At 37.3% G+C, this 27,089-nt stretch overlaps 1 protein-coding gene across 2 annotated transcripts in view; it reads left to right on the forward strand.

Annotated features, from left to right (window-relative positions):
* Nucleotides 1-11,659: 11,659 nt before the first annotated feature.
* Nucleotides 11,660-27,089, forward strand: part of LOC105380101 (histone-lysine N-methyltransferase PRDM16) — a 113,830-nt gene continuing 98,400 nt past the window's right edge. The window contains exon 1 of one of the 2 annotated variants that reach the window (XM_048622344.1): nt 11,660-11,878. In XM_048622344.1, the coding sequence (XP_048478301.1) occupies nt 11,842-11,878 (37 nt within the window). In that variant the 5' untranslated portion in view covers nt 11,660-11,841. The remainder of the gene's footprint in view (nt 11,879-27,089) is intronic. The other variant, XM_038117085.2, reaches the window with a different exon arrangement.

Consider the following 27,089-nt stretch of genomic DNA (forward strand, 5'->3'; position numbering starts at 1 on the left):
TCATTGTCATCTGTCATCTAACTCTTAACCTACAAATAATACTCTGTGAAGCAATAATACTCACTGAAGAAATACTATCTCTGTTCTTGTTGTCATTGTAGTATCCACTGGTTATTATTTATTCGTAGTAGACATTCAAAACAAGGTAGAAAATAAATTATATCAAATAAATTAAATCAATAAAAAGAAATAAACACACGGGCACCTACTCTGTGCACACGGGTGACACGGGCTGTGAGGTTCACAGAGTACATGAGGTTTGCGTTTATTGACGTTTGACGTTTACTTTTGTTTTGTAGGCAAATGCATTCTGTGCATATATCCTAATCAGTATGTATATTATACTCTATGATCCTAATGTGACGTCATAGAAAGGACAAATGAAGGTTATTAGATTTTATTGAATAATTAAAAAAATAGAGACCTAATTTAAAATCTGATGACCAGAAATTGTACTGGAAGCATATTCCTCGAAACGGTTTTAAGCATTTCATTCTTGTTCAAAAAGTTGGCATGGCCAATTAGTTAGAATCCACTTCCGTTTTCAGGACTTTATAGTTTTACTTTAGCTGTTTGATTGTATGAATAAAAATCCGTCGTTAGGGTCAACAAATTGTTTAATAATCTTCAAAAAATGTAAAAAGAATATTATCAAAATCTATGGACAAACCTAATACATACAAGATGATTTTACAATGTAAAGCCAAACCAGGAATATAAAAACCCTGTATTAAGAGCGCCACATTCGCGTTGAGGACTGCAACACTAAGTATAGTCATACCAATGTGAATTGGCGATGCTCAAATTTATAATTGTAATGGACAACATTTCATTTTCTTTACCCTATATTTTTATTAGCTATTCGGAAAGGTTATAAAAAATTATAGGACCCGTATTTTTTTATTTTGTATATACATGAATTTTTGCATGTTATTTTTAACTTTAAAGTTAATTATTTTAAAACCGGAAGTGACATCACATATTAGGCTCAATTTTTATTTTTGTCTATTGCCTTATTCTCAAAAAAAACATAAATGACACTGACAAGTGACATTTAAACTTTGTTTACATGCCAACCAACAAATGGGTCATTTTCAAATGACATTGATATTTCTGATGTAAATGTATTTATGTCGCAGCCGGATCGTATAATCCGCCGTATCACATTACGGCTGGCCGCATTACAAGACAGGGCCGCTTTGTAATACGGCGTATCAACGTTTAGCCGGATTGTCATTTCGATACGTTCTTCAATACGGCGGCCCACGTTTAGCCGCATCGTACTACTACTAAATTATAGGGTGACCATGTCCATACTAAGCATGCCATTTATTACTGCTGAAGGAATTTTGCGGTTTCGGTAGTTTGACAAACATTTTCTAATCATAATAGAGTAAATATACTATCATATGGACTTCCGTTAGTGTATAAAAATACTGTGCATGGGCACTACTCGGATGGTAGGATCTCCGAAATTATTATTCTTCATCATCATCATCACTTCTGGACGTAGGCCTCTCCCAAAGCACACCACTGGATGCGATCTATAGCTTTCCACATCCAATCATAACCAACCAACTTTCGTAAGTCGTCATTTCATCTAGCCGGAGGGCGTCCCACACTACGTTTACCTAGTCGCAGTCTCTTCAAGATCAAATAATCTTTGCCGGCCACAATTATATTTTTTGACCCAGTAATACTGTGTGGAAATCCGCCGACTAGCAGAATCCATGGTCACTTTAGCTGTTTGATGTGCGTTATAACTTTTGTACGTTTTTCACTGTTCCGCATTGATCGGAATAGATATTATTTAATTTCACGTGAAAATTCTTCTGGAAGTCACTGTTTACTAACACATTTAACACGATTTCTTTGTTTTAATCATCATCAAATATCTGTATCCAACGCCATTATTGTTGTTATGTCAAGCAGCGCTACGGGTGTTAAAAAACGAAACTAAAATCTTTTGATGCGGCGGCTAATCTCTCGCCGTATTACATAACGGCCAGCCATATTGAATGACGTATGATGTCGAATACAATCCGGCGCATTTTCATTCAGCCGTATTCAATACGGCTAAACGTTGATCCGCCGCATTACAAAGAGGCCTTGTCTTGTAATGTGGCTAGCCATAATGTAATACGGCGGATTATACGATCCGGCTGCGACATATATATGATAGTTCTGTGAAAATTTATACAAAGTAGGTACTTATCATGTAAAAAAATAAGCAGAAGCATTTTTTCAGCTATGTAGGCGGTGGCATGCTCTGGGACATATTAAATAGAGGTCATCTCTTAATAAGTACTAACCATTTTATATGATAAATAAAAAAAATAGTCAGAAGAATAGTAAACAGAATTTATGAAAATGACCCAAATAAACAACAACGACTCGATAAAACGTCAACGTCAATCAAAAATTAAAGTGACAGTTACTTCGTTTTTAAATCTATAGGCTTTGATCATCAAAATGCATCACACCTGATGCATGACGTCATCAGCACTTTTTTACTATTTTATGATTTTCTCGAAAATGATACATCCAAAAAATACAAAAACATTTTTTTTGTGGCCTTGAGAGCTAAATCTCGAAATGGTTTTCGATTTATAGCAGCTTTAGTTTTTTGAAATGTTGTCCATTATTTATGATTTATTTTGAAAAGAGTGTGAGTAGCTCAGTGAGAGGATATACCCTATGGGTTCTTTGGAACTTAAGTAACATGACGTGTACTAACAGTCTAACGGTGAAGGAAAACATCGTGCACACCCACATTTATATTACAGTTGTGTAGGTATTTACCTTGTAGGTACTCATTAACGTCAATTTGAAAATAGATAAAATGACCTAAAGGCGTATTTGCTGAAATGGTTTTAAGCATTCAAAAGACAAGAGTAAGTGGCTTAATATTTTCACATTCACAGGAATTCGAAATAAAGTAGGTACATCTTAGCCTCTTACAGGTTTGCATGCAGAACTAAAATATGTGTAGGTATAATCAGTCAAAATAAGAACCTAAATATTCAACCGATTTGATATGTAGGTATTCATATATTTCAGATGTCTCGGAATAGCCGTCCCTTGATGAGTCGCTTTCACTGCCACCAAGATTAATAATCAATTTTTCAATTTCTGTTTCAATTATTTCAATGTAGTTAATAAAAACTACAGTAATAGCTTAAAAATTTGCCAATTTATTTGCTCATACTATACTATATACCTACAAGTCATTTTGACAATAGCATCAGTTATGTTATCAAGAGAAATAAAGTCCAATCCCACGGACTATTACTCCGATAAATACTTGTGTATGTGGTAAATTAGTTTCCTTTCACGGCTATGGATAGTTTTCGGCATTTAGAAACACAAAAAACTCACAAAAGCTATAATAAACACTACGCATTGACAGCACCACAGTTTGACAGCAATAGACAAATGACATTTTTCGGATTATGACACTTTGTGATACCAGTGCAAGAAAAAAGTTCTACTGCTTTTCCGCAATATGGCGAGGGTTTTTATATTCCTGGTTTGGCTTTAACAATAATATTTAAATAGTTTACACTGAAACGATAGATTATGATTTGAACTCATTTTGATCAAGCCCTATAAGATAAAACAGTGGATTTACTAGTGACACCCAGCAAAATAAAACGGAACTACAGAGAAAGTGTGTTGGCGTTGTAATGTCTAAAATATTTCCTAGATGGCGTAAGACGTCATGTTGACTTTAATTAGTTTGATTACAAGAGCCTAGGTGGCGCTTTTACGACAAATGTACGCTTTACGATAAAAAAAATATATAGGAAGTGGATAAACAATCACTATTGGATGCCCTTTTTTTAACCGACTTCGAACAAAGGAGGAGGTTCTCAATTCGTCTGTATGTACCTATTATTTTTTTATGTATGTTCACCGATTACTCCGCCATTTATTTAACTACCTACTTAAATTTATTATGACTGTAGTTGCTTTTAAAAGACGCCGTCAACCAACTACTCAAATATACCTACAACAAACTGAAATAATTATGCTCTAACGAAATTTGGCACTCAGCTAAATAGATACCTAGAGTGTGAAAAAGAAAAAACACCACTCTCGTTCCGATTGCATGACAGCTCTGTAAAACTTAGTAGGACTGTAGGTTTATTTACAGCAAGATTTTGGTTTTTAATGGTGGGGTCATTACATTTTGGGCCACTTTTGCTGCATTTGATACGAAGTTTTACAGATTTGAGAGAACATTTAGTACAACCAAGTACCTACATATTATGTAATTAGAGAGTGACCATCCTGAGCAAGGAACATAATTCTTCTCTCACGGGAACCTGAGGCTTTAACCTATCGAAACAAAAAATAATGCGCATTTAGGTTTTTCAGGCAAACAAAAGAAATTCGGTGGTATTTTGTGGAAGTTTTGTTTTAGTTAGGTATTTTGTATGAGTTCTTATTTACTTTTCATAAAGAGAAGGTGTTGAATTGTTCTATGGTGTGGCATGTTTCTTTCGTTGTTTTTTGGTTGTTGTTAACGGTACCTGAAAGTACCTAAATGTTTACAGGAGGTTCACAGGATGCTAATGCTAATTTGTTGGATTTACCTTCCATATCTGCAGATGAGAGATAAACAATAAAAAATTCAATTTCGAATTTTGAACTTTTAATCTGCACTGTAATCAAATCATCTAAGTGGCAAAAAGAAATATTAATTATAATGTGTAACACTGTTAAAATAATTAGGTATAGTAAAGTGGAGGTACAGATAGAGGCCGCACCCTCTGAAGAAATTCTGATTATACCAATATCTAAACAGGCATTAATAATAATAATAATATGTGGGGACATCTTCACACACGGCCATCCGACTCCAAGCTAGGCAGAGCCTGTGTTATGGGTATCGGACAGCAGCTGATATATCTACACAAATACATAGATAGATACATATTAAATATAAATATCAACACCTAAGACCCGAGTACAAATATCTGTCTTTAAACAAATATCTGCCCCAGCCGGGAATCGATCCCGGGACCTTCGGCATAGCAGTCAGGGCCACTAACCACTACGCCATTCCACCGTCGAAAAATTGGATTGAAAGCCTTGGAGTGAAGTCAAACGCGAAGCCCTAGACTGCTTGCGATGGACGGTCTCTGTGGACGCCCCCGTCCAAGGGACATAGGTGAATAAGTCAAGTACCTATAAGTCATACCTGAATAACCATTGTGATCTCAATAATTCAGTAAAAAAGCTACGAAATTTCCAAATAAATCCTATCTGAACTTCCTTCCACTTCCAGAAATTACACCAACACAACCGCGCTTGACCTATCCTTCTTACACACACACACGCACACCCACACACACACACACACACAACAAAGACCTTACCTTTTTAAATTGCCTTCATTTCTTTGGCCACGTCAAAGGAAGTGAGGTAGGGTAGCTTACTTCTCGAGAAGGCCTATTACCTGCACTCGACAAAGGGAAAATCTTTGATATGCCTACACTCTGTCTTTGAGATAGAAATTGGGTCGCTCGGACATCAAAGTCTGCCCTCGAAACAGCATTTCAGTGTAAATTATCATGAAAGTGGTTATAAAGTTGTTGGCTGAAGCTAAAATTCGGTTTTGTATGAACGGAGCGGTGAAATGATATTAAAAAATAGAGCAGTACCTAAGTAATTTCCAATAATATTATTCAATTTACAAGCGATTTATTCTTATTAAACAAAAAATACACAAAACTATAAAATATATTTGATAGTTTTGTATACCTTTTTACTATATTATAGTATTATAATACTATCTGTCAGTATATTTGACACAGCAGGGAAGCCTCAAAACAAGTGGGCAGATTTTAATGCTACTCATTTTTAAAAGAAAATTAGAGTGGGGTATTATAGTCAATGAAAATACCGACTAGTGAAAAAAAAACTAGATGTGCAGGTTTCCGCACGATTTTTTCCTTCACGTTTCCTTTATTTCTAAAGCATTCATTGGTACATGGCAGGATTCGAACCTACGACCTCACGAATAATAATAATAATAATAAATTTCTTTATTAGATTCGAAAAAGAGTACAAGTTAGTAAAACTAAGATCCCTAGCTCCCCCACTAGGATACCCTGTGTTGGGGGGGCCAGTCTCTTTCGAGGATAGACATCTTATTCGTTACACCACGGCTCTAAATCAAATTCGATTGTAAATTTTATTGCAACCTTCCTTTATAATATAAACTACCTAACTACAGCATAAAGTTAACGGTATTATTATGTATTTTAGTTCTTAGTCCGACTAAAAGCTTCCTGCAACAGGACGTTAAAAACTTTGAATTTTGTCAAGTTTACATCTAAAAGCTCATAACTAAACCGCAATTTCATATAGGTGTGTAAGCAAGTAGCAACATCAGTAATGACATTACTGCAGCCTCCAGATCTGACCTGGATACGGGAGGGGCGAGGGGGGAGGGGCTCAATCGATGCGTTGCCATGGCAACCGCGACGTCTGCCGAGGAGTCTGCGCCATACTGTCCCTCTCTGTCTCGCCTTGATATCATATCACATCGACTTCCTCCCCAAACGACGTAAGTGAGAGCCTTACTTGGACGAATATAAACCGTAGGTATACTGCAGAAGGAGTAATTCAGATCGGGAAACGGAGAGTCAAGGAGACGACCCGAATCTACCGGGAATCTTCGTAGCTAGAGCTCTAGCTATGTTTGAAAAACTACGTTCCAAATTTGAAAAGGCGGATGTACAGAGATGGTCGCTTGACTTCCGCACTTCCGTCTGCACGTTTTAGATCCAAAATGGCGGAGTTTTCCTGTAAATTTTGTTTGCGGTTTGAGTGGAAATTCTGTGGGTGGCTTTGCAGGATACTTGGGGTTTGTTAGAAGTATGTTTAACATCTGGCCTGTAATTTATAGGAAACGTAAACAGGACTTTCTCGTGTACGTTTTTGTAATTAATAATGCTGTATCTTGATTGTTTGCGTTTGCAAGAAGGGATGAAGTTGAATGATTGATGAGGACAAAGGGGTACAAGAAAAATGTTTTGTTAAGTGATTCTTGTAGTTTACAGATACGATCTGTTATAGCCTTGTAAGGAGGTTAAGATTCTAATCTTGGCTAAGTAGGGTAGACTAGGGTTAGGGCTTAGGTTTGCTTGCTTTAGATTGTAACGAAGACTCTAATTCAACGGTGACTCGTTAAAATGGATAATAAGCTTGGTGAGTAATAATTTACATATCCTACCTATAATGTATAGGTTTGGATTAGATACATAACCAGAGCCTTACTTACTACATTATCATGCACCTTTTAAACCTACTTAGTAACATTGAAGTATTTAAGTAGGTAAGCTTTAGAAGGCTTAACTACTTAGTTCATGCTATGCTTTGACCCATTAGGTACTTACTCATGATAAGGCCTTAAAAAGCCAAGCTAGCCTACTTACAGTAACCAACCAAAATTCATAATCTAATTAAAACAAAACCTCCTTACTAACAACAATAATTGTCACTACGCACACCACATTACGTTTCCAGATATAAAAAGTTACTCTATGGTTTCCAGATAATCAGTACTGGCCTGCTACGAAAAAAGAAAAATAAATTGACACGCTATTCCTTTTTTGAATATGCATGCGCCCTCGCATTAATCACTCATAAAAAAGACAAAGACCGACACAACGTCGTCATATCTACGATCGACCTTACGACGCCATTAAAACTACGAAGAGCCAGTGTCGTGCCTCGCTTGACCGCTGTGTCACGACAGGCAAGAAGCTAATATTTATGTAAATTGCAGAGAATATGATTAGGCGGTAGCGCCTCCCCTACTGATAATCATATTTACTGCCTCCCCGGCGGGTGGCGGGTGGGTCGGATACATTCTTTAGTCGATAGTCGTCGATACGGCGACCTTTCCGTCGTTTCGTTTGTACTGAAGGTACGCTGTGCGTCGCAGCGCTGAACAAAGGGTGGGCTTCTGTAAGCGCGGGAAGCCTTAGACAGCCGTTTCGCAAGTTCGCTGAAGTCTATTCTCGGCTCCAATCTGACGTTGCATGTGCTTGCGACGGTGGTTTTTATTGTTTGTATGAATATTAAAGTGGAGAGCTTTTTCGTGTTGGCTTTTAAAAATATCGCTGTCTATGATCTGTTTTATAGTTTTATAAGTGTAGGTAGTATGAATGAATTACTTGCTTTATGGTTTATTTTTATTAAGTTGTTAGTTAAAATAAACTTAAGTAAGTATATCAATTAAAGAGGCAGTTAAAAGCAAAATTTCTTATTTTTGTAAAACTAGCATGGAATTCAGTTGACCATAGAGCTGCGTCTTATAGTTTAGTAGGTACCTAGTGCTGAAATTATAATCAAATGAGAATATAACCTATTGATCGGATGAATTCAAAGTTAGGTACACTCATACATTAGGAAAACAATCTTTCGGATTCATTATAAAGTTACGTCGCAATAATTTCCAGCGCCAAAAAGTCCCAATCACACAAAAATCACTATCTAGGTACATACCTATCTCAAACTAAACACACAACTTTTACAATTTACAGTAACCATAAAAAATAAAGCTACCCGCACACATACGTGTTAAACATAAACCAACGTCTGCACACTCGCGCTATCTAGGACATAGATGCCCCCTCCCCTTCAGGACATAAACCCCCCTTTACCCCCCGAGGCCTTTTTGTAAGCACATGCGGCGGTATTGTCACGCAGATGTTTGCCTTTTGCAGCCAATTCTGTTCTGCCGTGCTCTTTATAAAGCCTTTTTGCCATAGGTAGAGTTGTAGAATTAGTGGTTGTGATTTTTTATAGGTATTGCGTCTGTCGGATGAATCTGAGTGTCTCTAGGTTTTTCATAATTTTAAAGATCAACGAGCTGTGCTAACGAACTATGCTTCGCGAGAATCCTAAATTCATCAAATAAATCTAGCCGTTTTAGCGAGTTTAACGAACATGAATTGATTTTTATTTATATCATCATCATCCCGTAATCGTTTACATAGGCCTCACACTTTGTCCACCATTCATCAGTTCTTCGGCATATATGGCCGGCCTGCTGCCACTATACCTTCTTTTTTAGGGTTCCGTAGCCAAAATGGCAAAAACGGAACCCTTATAGTTTCGTCATGTCCGTCTGTCCGTCTGTCCGTCTGTCACAGCCGATTTACTCGGAAACTATAAATACTACAGTGATGAAATTTGATGGGAATATGTGTTGTATGAACCGCTACAAAAATATGACACTAAATAGTAAAAAAAAGAATTGGGGGTGGGGCCCCCCATACATGTAACTGAGGGATGAAATTTTTTTTTTCGATGTACATACCCGTGTGGGGTATCAATGGAAAGGTCTTTTAAAATGATATAAAGTTTTCTAAAAAACATTTTTCTTAAAGTGAACGGTTTTTGAGATATCAGCTCTCAAAGTCGTAAAAAGTATGTCCCCCCCCCTCTATTTTTATAACTACGGGGTATAAAATTCTAAAAAAAATAGAGGTGATGCATGCTAATTAACTCTTTCAACGATTTTTGGTTTGATCAAAGTATCTCTTATAGTTTTTGAGATAGGTTGATTTAACTGTAATTTGCTACGGAACCCTTTGTGCGCGAGCCCGACTCGCACTTGGCCGGTTTTTTCTAGATGGATATGGTAACTTATGGGTAACTTTAAGTTTTATAAGTATATCTAGGTATAATTATAATCAACACATAGATACTGGCATAAAAGTACTTACCAAGACAGAAAACTTCATTTTTATTTACTTATTTATTTAAACACTTTATTGTATACACAAATTACATAGTTTAAAGTAAAAGTAGAAAAAACAATACAAGTATATATATACAAAGGCGGACTTATCACCTAAACGCGATTTCTTCCAGTCAACCTTTATGGTGTGGAAATAAAAGTAAGCATATAACTCTTAAAATTAAACTTTCGCTTGTGGTGTTTTATTCTAACCCCAGTTCAGAGTTGCCAAAAGTTATTGCTGAAAAAAATAGAAAGTTTTCAGGGTTCTCTTTATGTCTTGAGATGCGGAACCCTGATACTCGTAGGAATGCGGCTGCGAAGTTTTTGCTTTTGCCTTGTTATTCTTATCTTTTGAGGGAAGTTGTTGAATTCTAGTTTTTCCTCTTTTAATTTTATTTCAAAGTACTTACTGTAAAATATTTTTGAAGGTATTGTAAATTTAGGTCCTTGGAAATCTTCGTTTGTAAGTAACGGAATATTTAACGGAATATTTTTTAAATAATAAGAGGAATTATGTACCTAACTAAAATATCCCGAAGAATACATATACAGGGTGTTGCAAAAATTTTGAAATTCTGATTTCATTTTCGGGCTTAGATATACCATGCTGCACAGGTAGGTTTCGGCTTAGTATACCCTTTTTGCAACACCCTGTATAAAGAATATAAACAATGACAGGATTCAAAATCCTCCCAACTTCTCAACACCAACAAGACTTCTGAAAGATTATTAAAAAAATACAATATCCACTTGAGTCCAGAATCTTAGCAATAGCTGGTTCAAAAACCTGTTTGGTTGGCAGCACTGCGAGTTACGAGTGGTATCAAATGTCCGCCATTGTTCTCCACACATCGGGCGGAGAGACGCTGCCATCTTGTAAACTTTCTTGAATTTCTTCATCCTTGGACTAAGGTATGCGGTTGAAACAAATTTATCTGGCCAACTATTGGTAATAAAATAAATATTTAACGAATAAGTATTTTTGTACGTTAACTTCAACAGGAAAGGCAATTTTTTGACTATATATATCAGTCCTAAAAGCATGTAGAAACTCGACTAGAAATTTAACTTTATCTCAATTCTGAGGCGTGTTTCCTAACAATTATTTTGCCTGCCTATATTTTTTGTCCTAATCTATGATTGCTGAAATTTTTCTGTTTGTAACTTATGTTTTTTAAGTCGAAAACCTACCTTAAATTTAATTTTGTATTACGCTTTACAATTAAAGAAAAAAAAAGGTTGTTTAAAAAAATATATAATTACTTAAAAAAATGCTACGAGTGCTACGGCGTAGCAATCGTAGCAAGTGTTTTCAAAAATTTATTAATTTAAAGGATTCTAGATTGGTAATTCTTGTTTTTTGTAATGTAGGTAGGCCCAGGCAGTAACATATTAGCCTAATCACTGGTTGTCATGGCAATGGCAACGCTATCGCCAGCTGCCTGGATTGATAGGACAATGCCCCGTTCATACGCCTCGTAGCTAGTATAAAGGGAGGTAGTATAATCTTAGTGTTGTTTTGATTCGGATGGATATGGATATTGCTTAGTAGCTTATAAAGTAGAATAAATTACTAAACCCAGATGTTACTAGCGGTCTGTTTAAGTAACTTAAACTAAATTTTGTAAAATCTGTTTGTAAAAGACAAAAAAAATATAACCGCAGTGGACAATAATAACTCATATCTAAGACTGTGTCATAAAGAAAAAAACTTGAAAAATCGCCTCCCCACACTCGCATGTTACAGGTGATTAGCGTACCACGTTACCTAACCGGCGTCAAGTCACCCTTAATTCATTCGTCGATTGACAGTAGCCGGGCCGCGACTCAAGACAGCGGTCATCGTGGCTTGTGCCGCGTGGAAACCGCTTTCCCGCGTGGAGCGGCGCAGTGTCCAGCGAACCGCGCGACTGACAGCCCGCCCTCCCCTCCCCGGGACGAGCGCTTCGGCGCACTGCTCCGTTTTCCGCGCGTTCCATTTTCAAACCAGAAAGAAAACTTTTCGAAAAACTTCTTTACCGGCCAGTGTTATCGATATTCGGTTAATTTTTAAACGGACAGTCGTGGAGGACGCGATGCGGTCGAAGGCGGTCGCCAGGCGGCTGCAGCAGGGTAAGTAACCGGCTACTTTGTTGACACGCTCAGAATATAGAGCTATAAAGTTTTAGGTATGCAGCAATCGCAGACCTAGAGGTAGGTAGAAAGTTCTTAAAATAAGTTGGCCTCTGTGACAGCTGTCATTAAGAGGAAGGAAATCCATGAAGTTTCATAATATTTTTAAACTTTAATGGAGCATCTAGTCACTGTTCACTTTAAAAGCATCTACCAAATAAGAAATTTAAACCGTTACTTCATGGAGATCAAAATATAGGTGCTGAAACTTTTTCTAGTTGCTGAAAATCTAAATAAACCTTGTTTATACTACTTATTTTGTTTTCTGAAACTTGTACAGACAAAAATATATAGGACCTATTACATGCCTATCAACATTTCTGAACGCTTCCAAACTTTTGAAAATAGAATTTCACGATGGGCAGAGAGTAGGAAGGGACATGACAGTGTGATGCGCTCTCCCTGCGCTCTCATTGGTCGACGCCGCCCCCGCCTGACAAGATAGCGTGGGGCATCCTACGCTGTCCCCGTTTCAAAATCAACTCTATGCCTCGGTGGTACGGTGTAGTTTGAAGTGTTAACGAACACAGAGGGATGGTCCCGGTACTGACAAATGTCATTGGATGCGCGTTGAGGCTTTTCATTATTTACTTTAGTACCTAATGTAATGTGGGTATGTATTGAAAGCTTTTGTTTGGATGGGAAACTTTACAGGCGGTTCTTTTATGAGAATGCTTTTGAGTGTTTGTTGCTTTTAACCGAGTACAAAAAAATAAAAGATGTTCTGACAATAATGTTTATTTTTATAAACGTTTAACATTACTTACCTGAATAAGATGTTTTGTGTACAAACGTTATATTTTTTTGACTTAATTATAAAATAAGAGCATTTCAGCTGTTCAGTCTTGTAAAAGCTATATAAATATTTTTAAAATAAGACTATTATTATACCTATATGTCACCGGCACTTTAACTAATATACCTAGTTCCTACCTAAACTTAAAACATTTTGAGTCCCTTAGTTCATATAACATAAAATATATATATATATATATATATATATAAACCTCCCCCTTTTTTTGAAGTCGGTTAAAAAGAGAGAAAATTATCTGAATTATACCTTAATCTTGTCTATTACATCTAGTCTTCTTCTTATCGTGTGGATGACAAACGCCAAAGCTAAGATTTTGCCACGGCAACCGTGATGCATTCAATTCAATTTTGTTTTTGTGGCTCTCTGACTGTGTATGACTAACACTAATATACCTAGTTCCTACCTAAACTTAAAACACTAAGGGCCACTTGCACAAACATATTAAATCTAGATTTAGTGTTAAATCTCGATTTAGGCCATAAATTTGTATGGGTTGACGTTTCTTAAATCGAGATTTGACACTAAATCTAGATTTAATATATTTGTGCAAGTGGCCCTAAGATTGGCCGGTCAGATTGTCGTGAGTCTCTGACAGCCCAGCGTACGCTGGACGCACACAAGGAGCAGGTGATACGTCACTCGAAGATGCTCTTAGAGCAGTCTCCTGGAGGCTCCTTCGTGAACCCAAAAGTTTTTCGGGAGGCAAATTTTAAACCATTATAATTGCACTCATGGGCAATGTTCAGTTCCTCTCACAAAATACCGACACCTATTCTATTCTCTGTGGGGGTGTAAGTACCTGCAACTGGCTCTCTCGTGTGGAACTTTTGTGCATATCCCCAAGGTCTAAACTCCTTCCTAAGCTTGGACCATTTCCCACCACGCTGGTCCACTGCGGGTTGGTGGGTTCACATATCTAGATGTGCTAAATCTAGATATGCAGGTTTCTTCACGATGTTTTCCTTCACCGTAAGAGCGATAGTATACATTGTAGGTACTTAAGTTAAAATAACTCATTGGTACATGTCAGCGCCGGGATTCGAACCCGCATCTCTTGGGTGAGATGCGGGCGCTTACCCGACTGAGCTACCACCGCTCTAAATACCGACACCAAACAAACTCAGTTTTTTTAAACATTTAATTTTAAATTTGAACAAAATATTACCGTTTTTAGTTGGCAATATCCTGATGATCTGTTAAATGTACTTCAATGTTGCAGAAGGCCTAATCAAGCTAGAATTTTCCGTTTAGGAGTAATATGGCGCTTTTCTCAGTGGAACCTTTTCGTTGCCCGTGAGTGTGTAAGCGGAAGCAGATAAAACCGAAAGTAATAATAGATATGCGTCCAGTATCAGCATTCTTTTATGCCTTATAAAACACAGGACGGTTACAATTTTAATAGCATTTCGAAACAAATCTATTCCTATTCTGAACGCAGTTTATGTCTACGATAAAATGGCGGAGTACCTACCTACGGCAGATATCGGTTATCTTTATTGTTTTGTGCTGCATTATGATATTGATATACCTACTTACGTAGAGCGGAAATAAGGCCAAGTCATGAGGTTCGAGAAAAAAAATATATAATCTTGATTCTTCATTTACTTGCCTATGTAAATGACAAGAATAGTTGCTTGGTCTTTGTGAAACTATACCTTAACTAACCTAAAGAGCATCTATTTAAAATCGTATAATCAGATTGTCATTTTCAACTTCTCATCATCTTTTTCATAGAAACTTTGGTCAGATATCTGTATATTATAGTCTGGTTTAAAAACATTTTGAATAAGCTTATGCATATTTGATTCATATCAATTGAACCCCTACAAACTTATAAAAACCCCCATTACATTTGGCCGTAAAGTCGGGACATTTTCTAATCAAAACCGTCATAATAATGAACAGTAAACTTGATATTTTTTACGATTGGTGCTTTTGAAAAATATTTATGTAACAAAATTACCATTAATAAGTATCTTATCTATATCCTCTCTAGTTCTTTTGAAATGAAATTTATTTTATTTCTAAATACAGTTAAGTATTGAAACTAGAACAAATCATGCTTAAATTTCAATACCTAAAAGATGGACTTACGGTGACGGAAAACATCGTGAAGAAACCTGCCCATCTAGATTTGGCACATCTAACCCACCAACCTGCAGTAGAACCGTGCGGTGGGGTGTGGTCAAAGCTAGGAAGGCAGTTTAGACTTTGGGGGATATGCACAAGAGTCCCATTCGAGAGAGCCAGGGTTAGACAAAAGCACTTCATTATATAAGTAATGGAATAGAGTACAGTATTAATATGTCGTGTAGGTTTTGGTTTAAGACAAAATGATGATAAACCTGCATGTGTGTCACAAGTTAAATAATTACAATACTTTTATTATACATAATATAGAATGTCTATTCTACAAAATAAATTCAACAGACTGCTTGGTTGACTTTAAAACCCCGTGTCCATAAGAATCGTTCGCCAGCATTCAATAATATCTGACCCTGTCAGCCTAATCTTAGAGTCAAACTTACACAAACTACAACTCTATGACTTTGCAATAAAGGCTATTATTGCAAGCCTGCGTTCCAAAACCTCGTATTCTTGGGAGCCCTGTCTTTTATGACCATCGTAAAGTTGGAGTCCGATTACTGTACAATATGGGAAATTCGATCCTTTTCGCGATCGATTCGGATAAACATTTTGCTTTCGTCAATTTCTTGAGCTCTTGAAGACTTGCTGAAGTACTTAGCTTCATGCCACGGACCCACGGACTAGCAATATTCTATGCATGAAAATATTGTCTTGCGATTTCCATTGCTGCTTGATCCATCTTTTCCACCCTGTAAACTTACTTATCCCACTTCAAACTTTGACTTCATTTAAATTGGGTCTAGTTCTTAGAATCTATACCCAGTACCAACGTATATTCTATTATAATACTATCAACAATCAATTTATTGAAACAGGTAAATACATTATGTAACGACGACATTGCCAGCACAGACCCTGACTAACTGAACTGTTTACAAATTAGCTCTATCCAGAACTCGCAGTTACGTCACATTACCGATTGCGGATAACTAACTCCTCGAAACTTCAGCGAGTTTCAGCCGTTCGATTAATAGTTGCGTAAATGGGTCTCTCTCGGTCTCATTACAAGGACTTCACGCCTATCCGCTCCAGGGCTATAAATAACCACGCAAGTCCAGATATTCAATAAGTCCAGTCCAGGAATAGTCGTCGTAAAGTCCGGGACACACCTAAAGACGGATCCTCGAATCACAATAACGCTGGAGCTCAGCGGAATCCATAATCTTATTTTTGTACCGCACCACCGAGCGTGAATTTCGCAATTACGAGATCGACGCCGTCACCAACCCAATAAGAAACTAAGGTGGAGATGTTAAGATTTATATTGAGACGGCGAACCTTTCTCAAAATAAACACCTCTTGTCTGTGCACGTGCGAATATAGACTCTATCTCGCGGAGGCTACGCAGAACGCGTCGCGGGAGTTGCGACTCTGTGCCCAGGGCGTAGGGCCGGGAATGCTGCAGCAGTGTCTCAGTGCGATATCCATTATGTTCCCTCCTATAATTTTATCGAGGCTGATTTACGATCGATTGTTCGTCGCTGGACAGCGGTGGAGCGGTGTGCGTGCCCGGGCTACTCGTAAGTCTCGTAACTTACCTGCAGATGGCGCTCGGATGAGAGTGCAGCACTAAACAGACCCCATAAATTAATAAACGACACATCTTAAGGAGAAACGGTCAGCTTTCTGCTTTGAGAGTCAAATTACGTGGAATTTCAGTTTAAACACTTCTAGGGAAGAATGGAGTTGTGATCCAGAGCCGGGGCACATTGGCATCCATTTGCAGGTGACCAGCCGATGTGCGTCGCCATTTTGTTTTAGTGCAGAAGGCAGATGTTTTTGTTCGCCGCCGTAATCTCGGTAAACTCGATAACCTGGTGTTGTTTCACCTGTAATTGTTTTCCGGCACAATTAAGATTGAGTTTCAATGCTCAATAACCACGTCATGTAGTGTTTAGATTTCTGAAATCAATAAGGTGTAATATGTGGACGCATTCAAATATCGAGCTGCAATAAAATAATCCGTAGTTGAAAGCTCCTGTAGGATTTATAGGAGTGAACAAGCTTATGTTTTGTTTTAAATTAAGTTTTATTTCTAGGGTTCCGTAGGCAAGCAAGAATGGCAGCAACAGATTTTGAAATATAAATTTATAGGTTTATGTCTAGGTCTATGAGTAAGAAGTTATGATACCTAACTCTGTAGCTATAAGTACTTAAATAAATCATTCTAAGTTCGATAATCGATTCGAGCGAAGCAAATCGATGATCTCAGTTCGGGATCCTTATCTGTGACTCACGATAATGTCTCATAACGCAGCGATGTGGTGCACTGATTGTGTTCGATTGAAATAACAAAGGAACTGAAACCTTACTTCAGTCTGTATACTTATCGTCCATGGGACAGGCATTGCCTAGTGTGGGGGTCAGTACATCACCATCTCTTGTATATTTTTAAAGGAAATAAACATATATATTTTTTTTACTTACTCGCGGCCAATGAAAAAGTTCCACCGGCCATTCCATAGATAGATAGATAGATAATTCTTTATTGCACACAAACACAGAAATTACAATAGAATATGCACAACATAGACGGTACAAATGGCGGCCTTATTACTAAGAGTAATTTCTTCCAGACTACCTCGGAGGAGAGAAATTATACAAAAGAAAAGGGGAAAGTGCAAAAAATTACAAACATAACTTATAAAAGGAAAAATTAACAATTATATAAAATGATACCTAATCTATACCTAGTAATAGGTAATATAAACTACATACAACATACTTATATACTTAAATATATACATACTTTTAAATATATAATATATTATAAATAAATATTATTCTGGCAAAGATAATAATTTATTGTAGTGCTTATTCAGCAGGGATTTAAATGATGCTAGCGAAGGCGCAAGTCTGATATGTGTGGGTAAATCATTCCACAACAATGTGGCCTGGACAGTAAAAGATTCGCTGTAGAATTTAGTTTTATGTTCAGGGATGTTCAGCCTGAGATTCTGCGATGAACGAAGGGTACAGCTGTGGGTAGAGCAACGCATCCCAAAACGCTCCTTCAGGTATGCTGGGGTACATGGATTGAACAGTACAGAGTAAAGAAGTGAAAGAATGTGGGTATTCCGGCGAAAGCGAATTGGGAGCCACTTGAGTTTAGTACGGTATTCGGAGATGTGGTCATATTTTCTTACGCCAAATATGAACCGTATACAAAAGTTTTGAAGACGCTCAAGTTTGTTTAGTTGCTCCTCGGTGAGATCAGGATAGCTGGCATCGGCGTAGTCAAGAACAGGGAGGAGAAGTGATTGTGCTAACGCGATCTTGGTGGAAGTAGGTAGAAAATTACGCAACCTTTTAAGTGAACCTGCTGACGCAAAAATCTTCCGGCTAACGGCCTCCATCTGAGGGCCCCATGTAAAAAACTTGTCCAATAAAATTCCAAGGTTTTTAACAGTATCACTGAACGGAATTTGAACTCCATCGAATAATATAGGTGGAATATTCTGCAAGTTGTTGTTGGAGATCAATCGTGAACTGCCTATAAGAATCACTTGGGTTTTGTTGGGGTTCACTTTGAGCCCATGATTTTTACTCCAGTTTGAAATTGCATTTAGGTCTATATTAATGGATGCAACAGCCTCTGGAAGCTCTGAAGGAGAAGCATGCTTATAAATTTGGAGATCGTCTGCGTAAAGGTGGTAAGAAGCTGAAATATTTTCAGAAATGGAGTTGATAAAAATTGCGAAGAGTAGTGGAGATAACACGCCGCCTTGTGGAACACCGGCCGAGATATCACACCACTGAGAATGTGACTCCTCAATGCGTATACGCTGCCGGCGCCCATGCAGATAGCTGCGAAACCAGTCGATTACCGTTGGAGATATGTTAAGAGATCGAAGTATTCCAAGCAGGATGTCGAAGTCAACAGTATTAAAGGCATTACTGAAGTCTAACAATGAAAGGATAGTGATTTGACCTTTATCCATACTCTGGCGGATGTCATCAGTGATTTTTATAAGCGCTGTGACAGTGCTATGGCCAGGACGGAAGCCAGACTGGAAAGGATTCATCAGGTTATTATGGGTAAGGAAATTGGAAAGTTGGTAATGGACAAGGCGTTCAAGGACTTTGGATAGGAACGGTAGAATGGATATGGGACGGTATTCAGAAAATGAGGAGGGATTGGATTTTTTCGGGAGGGGAACCACTTCAGCCTCTTTCCAGGACGATGGGAATATACCAGTAGATAAGGAGGAATTTAGGATGTGGGTGATGATGGGAAGGATGATATCTAAAATAGGTACTATCATGTTTCGACTTATACTGTCAGTGCCAATTGCATTGGAAGCGATAGACATAATGACCTTTTTAACATCACAATCGGTAAATTGACTTAGAAAAAACGAAGGAAAGTCAGGAGTAGGCAGAGCCGTGAGGCGACTAAGTGTACTAGTTTTTACAGCACTGTCAATGGCTGCTGATGAAGAGAAGTGAGAGTTCAAAGAATCAATGTCTAAATCTTTAGGTATGGAATCAGTACGTGACTTGCCCACTCCCAATGACCGTAGAAACTTCCAAACTTTAGCTGGATCTCCATTTTCAACTGATTGATAGATATGGCGGCGTTGAGCATCCCTACAAGCCTTGTTGCAGCGATTTCGTAAAGCAATGTATTTCTCCTTATTCAGTTCAGTTGAACGGCGTTTATATTTGGATTTGGCAGCATTCTTGACACGGATCAAAGTTTTTATCTCCTCAGTGAGCCAAGGCGCCGGAAGATGTTTCACTTTAATCAGTCGCAAAGGCGCATGCACGTCATACAGTTTGGTGAGCAAGGAATTGAATAAGGTGACCTGTTCATCAACACCAGATGCACTGAGAACAGGAGCCCAATCCGTATTTACTGCATCGCGCCGCAAATCCTCTACGTTCATTCCACCAAAACTGCGCAGCAGAAGCGTTCTTGGCTTAGCCTTAGGGGGGCGAATTTTATATGATAAATATACGAGATCGTGATAGGAGAAACCTGTCGCCGCACACTGCCCGTGTTTAGCAACATGTTGGCCCGAAGAAACAAGAATTAGGTCCAGAAGGGACGGTACGCAGTCAGGGAAATGATGTGTTGCATTAAGGGGAAGGATTTCCATATTACAGGACTTAACTAAAGACTTTAAGGAAGACGACCTGCTGTCATTTTTAAGGAGACAGGTGTTAAAATCACCCATAACAATAACGTGACTGTAATTAGGAATGAAGTTGACAAGAAGGTTTTCAAAAGAACTAAAGAAATTCACACGCAACGAGGGACTGTAGTACACACCAAGTAAAATCTTAGTGTGCAATAGAGTAACTTCAATCAGAAGATGTTCGCCAGCATCGCCTGGTGGAGGTTGAGAAGACATACTAAGTACTGAGTAGGGAATGTGCGATCGGAGATAAATAGCTACGCCACCGCCACCACTACCGGTGCGGTCATTGCGAATCAGACTATAACCAGGCAATGCGTACGAAGTAGACGGGAGACAAGGCTTGAGCCAAGACTCCGATACTAATATTGCGTGTAAATTTTTATTTTCAAATGATGCCAACATATCAGTAAAATGTGCCGGAATACTTTGGGCATTTATATGGACAACATTAAAATTTGTCTTAACGTCAGAAAAAACAGAATTAAGAACATCCGGAATATCCGGTATACTGTAAAAACTACTACCTGTACTGTTCAATTCATCGGAAGTTACGATGGAACCAAATTCATCATCACTGCATGCACCAGGATCTTGCATCTATCAAACATAAATATACCAAATAATATAATTAGTTATAATAAGAAGTATAATAAATATTATTAAATAAATATAAATATTGCAATAATCAATATATATAAATATAATAAGAGTACCTTATAGTTACAATTAAATTAAAATTATGTAGTTACAGTTACTACTAGCAACTTTCAATGTAAAGAAGAATAATATTAACATCACACAATATTGCAATAACAAAACGCACTATTAAAAACAAAGATCGGTTACGTTCAGAAATTACAATGACAGCGAATAACAAAATAAAAAGTAATAAGACTGGGTCATGACTGAATGAACGCTGATGAACGCACGAAAAAGTCAGCTGTCACTGTCAGTACTGTCACATTGGCAATTGGCATTGACACTCCATTGACAAGACAAGTAAACACGACACATGTCACAATTGTCACAAGAGAACATTTGCTTGCAAAATAATGAATGAAAACTAAACTAGAAACAGAGGGTACCAACTACCAAACAGTGCGAATTATTAGGTACCAAGGGCCGGATTACATGCGCAAGATCAGGAATATGGCGATTACTTCCTGGTTACCCTTTTAACCCTCGCCTTGGACGATGAAGCCGCATCAGTGACCGCGGCCTTCGCTTTAGGCGCAGGAGCAGGGGCCGGCGTATCCGCCGCGGCCGGGCAGATCGCATCGAGCTCCGCCATCGACACGATGTATGTCACTGAAACCATAGACATTAGTCTATGCTGGAACTCTTTCGTTGCTCGCGTATGTATATGGTACTTTTATTGATGCAGGAAATGAAAATCTGGAATGGAACCAAGTACCTATGCATAAAGAAAGAAAAGTAAAATTCACAAATTTCTTGTAAATATTTACTTAAAATAACTATGAACTATAAATGTTATTTTTTTTTTACAAAAAATATATAAATTACTGTTGCCATTGTACCAATATAGCTATGTACATACGCGTTTAATGTAAATAAAAAGATAAATTAAGTCGAAAGAGCCACTAACGTACATATACCGATTACAGATTTAGCTTACCAATAAACATCAGCATTGGCTGTGGTAAGTGCAGAGGTCCATTACCATCTATTGGTCACGATAATCCTAGTCAATGCAATAGCATATTACGATAAGTGTCCCGTTTGACCCTGAACTTTGAAGGTCAAGTTTATTATCATCTATGACCTCTAACATTTCGGTTTTTATTGGTATAATTGACATTCGTTTTTGCATTGCGACGCAAAACACCAAGTTACACTTATTATAATTCAATCCTCCGAAATTTATCCCATATTTGTGACACAGGCAAGTGGTAGCCCGCCGTACCTACATTATATTTACCAACTTTCAACTTGCACCGATTTTGTCTTGATCATCTTTGCAAACTACATACCATCGTAGGCTGATCGATGAAGGTTAATGCCATTACAACCACAGTTTTGCATAAACATACTTTAAAATTGATAACAATAATTCAACGATGAGCCTACGAATTTTCATCACCAGCTCATCAATATCTAAAATAATAATTAAAAATAATAAAATCAATTCACAATCATGCATATCCATCCCCGCAACAAGACGAAAACGTATAATGATTTCAATTTCATTACTCAACCCAAAAAAAATGTGAAACAAACGTCATTCATAACCCAATCTTTTCCCCCAAAATCTTGCCCCAAATTCCCACCACCCCCACTTATAGAAACAGTAAAATTCTTTATGTCACTCTATAGTGTTTATGCTAATTATTTTTAATGAGTGTTTGTAAGGGTTATTGTCCACTGGCTGCGATGCGATACTATCTGACTTCCGAGCGTCGCGCGATTATTATGATAATAGCTTTTGGACACGAAATGGTAAGACGGCCTACCATCCACTAGTAGCCAACTTCAGTCTGAATAGTCAACTAACGACCTAGAATAGGTATGTTTATTTATAACCAAGAGCTGTAAAGTGTAAAATATGATGGTAACCCTATTACTGTGATCAATCAGTGCTTGACTTCATAATGTCATGTTTTGCGCAGTTTTTGTAATTAACCCTTTGTGATTTAGATATAGATAATGACAGCAGTTTTAGGTCATTAGTCATTAAAAACGTCTAGGAACGTAGACACAAAAGACTGATTCCAATTAGAAGTTAGGCCAAACCGTGGCAGACAGGCTGTCTTTGACATTCATAATATCATTACATTACTAACTAGGTACTTAATGATTAACTAGTAGAGAAGTAGAGAAGCTATCAGCATTAAGTTTGCATAAATATGTACAAATTTAATTATATTATTATGTAATAAAGGATTCAATTATCATAATAAAGTGAGTTTCAAGAACTTTCCATTTTCATGCCGATCTCCCCAAATCTGGTTTCCATCCTACTATTGATTCGATTAATCGAGTGAGTATCATTCGGTCACATGTAGCATCTGACATCGATCCCTCACTCGGACAATGGCGTCCCCAGCCTCTCCATCTGTCACTCTGATAACGATATTGATGATCCGAAGACAAGTCTACGGATAACGTTTTAGATAAGATTTTTTCCATGTTTAGGATGTATTTTTTTTCTGGAGATTTAAATAGACAAGTATTTAGTTAAGAGAGGGCTCACTTGTATTTGTATTGTTACAGTGAGAACTTAATTAGAGAAATTAATTATACTGATAGTTTTTTATAGATGTTCCATGGGAAGAGACGGCACATAATAAGTAGGTATTTACCTAGATTAGGTTATGTTAAGTTAGAAACGAAAATAATAATTGTAATCCAAAAAAGTACATCGTTGCCTAAACAAGAATTAGTTTGTTAACTTTGTAATACAATATTTATTTGCAGTATCCAGTGGCAGTCATAATAAATATCCCTACCGAAATGTCATACAAGAACAAGACACAACATTTATGATGTTTATGTGAATGGCACGTTCTTTAACAGTATTAATATGATGGTGTAATATTTCAGTCATCAGAAGTCATAACAATCTAGGGATCTATAGAACATAATTATTATTTGATCTTTAGACAGTGATCTCTTGTTTTTGACAATAGAACATTTTACCTACGGCGATCGACCTTTACCACTGATAAAAAATCACGCAGCGCATAAAACTGAAAACGTCAAATAGCCTTTATAGCTTAGACAAGTTTATAGCTATTGATATCAATGCTAGAACCAATCTATGCGCAGGCGCAGCGAATGGGTATTCATTTCGCATCTGGATCGCTTTTCGATTGTAACGAGTTTTAATTGGTGATAAAAAGGTACCTAACGTAATTGGTCCCGGTATCGGTGGCTTAATGAACTGAAATCACTCTGCTACGCTGAACTAACGATCTTCAGCCGACTCTGATAAGGAATAAGATATTATGAGTTTTGACGCAGATTTGAGCACTTCTAGAAGTCGGTGTTTTTTTAACAACAGCCATTTTACCTGACATTATAGGGGTGTTGCAATTGACAACATTTCAAATAAAATGCTCACCGATTTTATTTTATTTTCGAGTAGATATCACAAATTTAGATGACCCGTATTTTTTTATTTCTTAATATTCCTATGTTTTAATATATTTTTTTAATTTCAAAGTTCAAAATATTTATAGTATGAGTGACGTCACGTCGAGGCTTTGGATAAAAATATTTTCGTTGCCTACCTAACCTAAAAAAAAAAGTTGGATGACATTAACTTGACATGAACAAAGGACCAATCAACTTCAACTTCAACTTTATTTTGTGGTAAGGACCAATCACAAACTTCCGTCATTGACAAAGACACATAAAAGTGACAGACATTTGAGTGACGTTTGTCATTGTCATTGTCAAAGTGACATAACATGTTTTTTTTTTGTTCATGTTTTAGAAGTAAAAGCGCGTTTAATTATTATGCCACATCGTGATGTCACGAATGATAATTTAGATTTTTATGTTTTTCTCTGAAATAAATCAATAGAAAAATCGGAAACATTTTTTTTTGTGAATATTAGAGCCATATCTCTAAATGGTTTTCGAATTTCAACTGTATAAAATTTTGAAATGTTGTCAATTGTATATGTTATACTGGACCGGGTTGGACATGAACAATCTAAAGCGATGATTAGAGGAATTTAGAATATCAAAACATGCCATTACTTATATCATCTTGCCTTACCTTTGAATTGGATCAGCTGCCTGTGTTACAAATTTCAATGTTTATAACCATACAATATTCAAGGTTGTGATGGATTCGATAAAATTAATAACTCACAATCCGGAAAGGAAAACCCCTGGGCTCTCTCGTGCATTGTTGGTTCTCATTAAAAATAATAAACATACTTTTTACATATTATATTCCGTGTGGTGTGACGTATTAGTGCGTCTCAAGTCACCGCGTGTCGTCGCCACGGCACGAGGTGGACAAAGATATGGTCGAGGGAAACCAGGTCAGCTTAATTGGATACGGGAATTATACTTTGGTGTGTGGATCATACATAATCATACTGTAGATATGTTGTGTGTGTGTTGCGGTGAATATATTTAACAAAATTGAAAATAAATAAACACCAATAGTTGAAAAGCTTTCAGCATTTTTCGAAGAGTTAATAGGTAAGTTCAGTTCAGCTCAGTGAATGCAGGTATAATCAATAGGGATGAGAAAACATCAAAAGTATATGTTGAAAACAATAATCAATAGAATGGCCTCCATAGCAAAAAATACCAAACTATTCAACTTGATAAACGAAAGTAGATACAGGTATTGGTATGTATGGGATTTTATACATATACCTTATAGGTATATATGTATATGTACGAAAGTAACCTTTTCATCATATCTAAATGGCTACTCGGCCCATATTAAAAGGTTACATTTAGGCACAATTAAGAGAGTTCAGTTCACATAACTCCGTCTTAATAGCTCCAATAAAATGTTTATAGAATGTTGAACTGTTTATGCGAATAAACATTGAAATCCTTACATGACATTTTTGTACATTAATCGCGATACGGAGGCAAAATTGCCGTTTTACCGGCCATATATTAGAAATAGGTTAAGCATTTTGATAATAGCAGTTATATCGTTTTGATTAAGGGTGGTTATTGCGTAGTAACGTCAATTACGCGTAGTCTTTCGTGACTTTTGACTTATGGGTGCGCGATGATGGTGGCTTCGTTAGCGGGCGAAGGTGACCATAAATATGATTACGGCATGTTAAGACCCAAATTTCACTATTTATGACTGAGATATTCGGTGTCCCCGCCTTAATGGCATGAGATTTTGTTTTTTATGGTCAAAAAGGAAATGTTTCGGATTGTTATGTGACAAATTAATGAGCGGTTTAGTTGAACTTGTTAAGTCAAAATTGGGCTTTGGTTACTGATTCGGATATTAGAGCTATTTTGTGATAATGACCTGAGTGAAATTGGATTTCAAATGTGTAATTCTAGTTATTGAGGCGTTTACTTCAAAACTTTATTTATTTATAGATATTTACAATACGCAGTTAGAGGTCAAAAACAATTATTCTTAAACAAGTAGAAAGATAGGTGCCTCGTGTAAAATTAACATACCAAGTATGGAAAGCTTCGCTAATTGCCTCCACTCGTTGTATGAATATTGTATGCCATTAGAATGGTCTAAATCTTTTTCCTTGAGACAACCCCTTTTCAGTATTCGAAGAAAGAATGCTGCCAACCACTCTATTATTAAGACCACTATCGCAGTATAGCGAAGTAAAAAGCGTATTTACTTAGGTACAGTGGCCTGCACAGAAACCTGACCCACTGAGAGGGGTTCAGGTGTCTTCCTTCACAGGATTTTTTATTTTAAGGAGAAGCTATGTTTTCCGGGACAGCCATGCGTTGATAATATATTGTTGCTTTTAAAAACCCGCACGTTACGTTAGATTTAACAGGCTAGCGACGTTCCTTAAGGATTTTGGTAGTGAAGCTGCTTCCGAAGCTTAGGGCCGCGGGTTCGAATCACGCCCAGGGTAGTTGTCATTTATCTATTTAGGTAATAATATATGTAAGATAAAGATAAGATAAATACTCTTTATTGCACACAAACAAATATCAGCTGTCCCACACCCGTATCACAGCTTATGTCTATTTTGGGGTCGGATGGCCGTGTGTGAGATGTCCCCACATATTAACATTTACACGTCAGTGGTGGTACGGTAGCTGTACCTCCTGTATACGTGGTTCGGTCGGACATCGCGTCGTTATTACCCTTATCTTCGAGTGACTGCGGCATTTCCATTCGTGTGGGAATTCGCCTCGCGTCCTCGTAAATACTACACTGGACTTACAGCTCCGGCCCGACCGCTTTTTGTAGGGAATTGTTGTCTTATGAGTCGCTACTCATGTACAGGGTGTTGCATAAATGGTATATGAAACCGGTAGAAGGTGGTTCGGGGAGTCATCCTGGGCAACTTTTAAATTACGGATTTCGGAAATCTGCAACCGAATTTTG

Source organism: Plutella xylostella, chromosome 3, assembly GCF_932276165.1.
Source record: "Plutella xylostella chromosome 3, ilPluXylo3.1, whole genome shotgun sequence".
Lineage (NCBI taxonomy): Eukaryota > Metazoa > Arthropoda > Insecta > Lepidoptera > Plutellidae > Plutella > Plutella xylostella.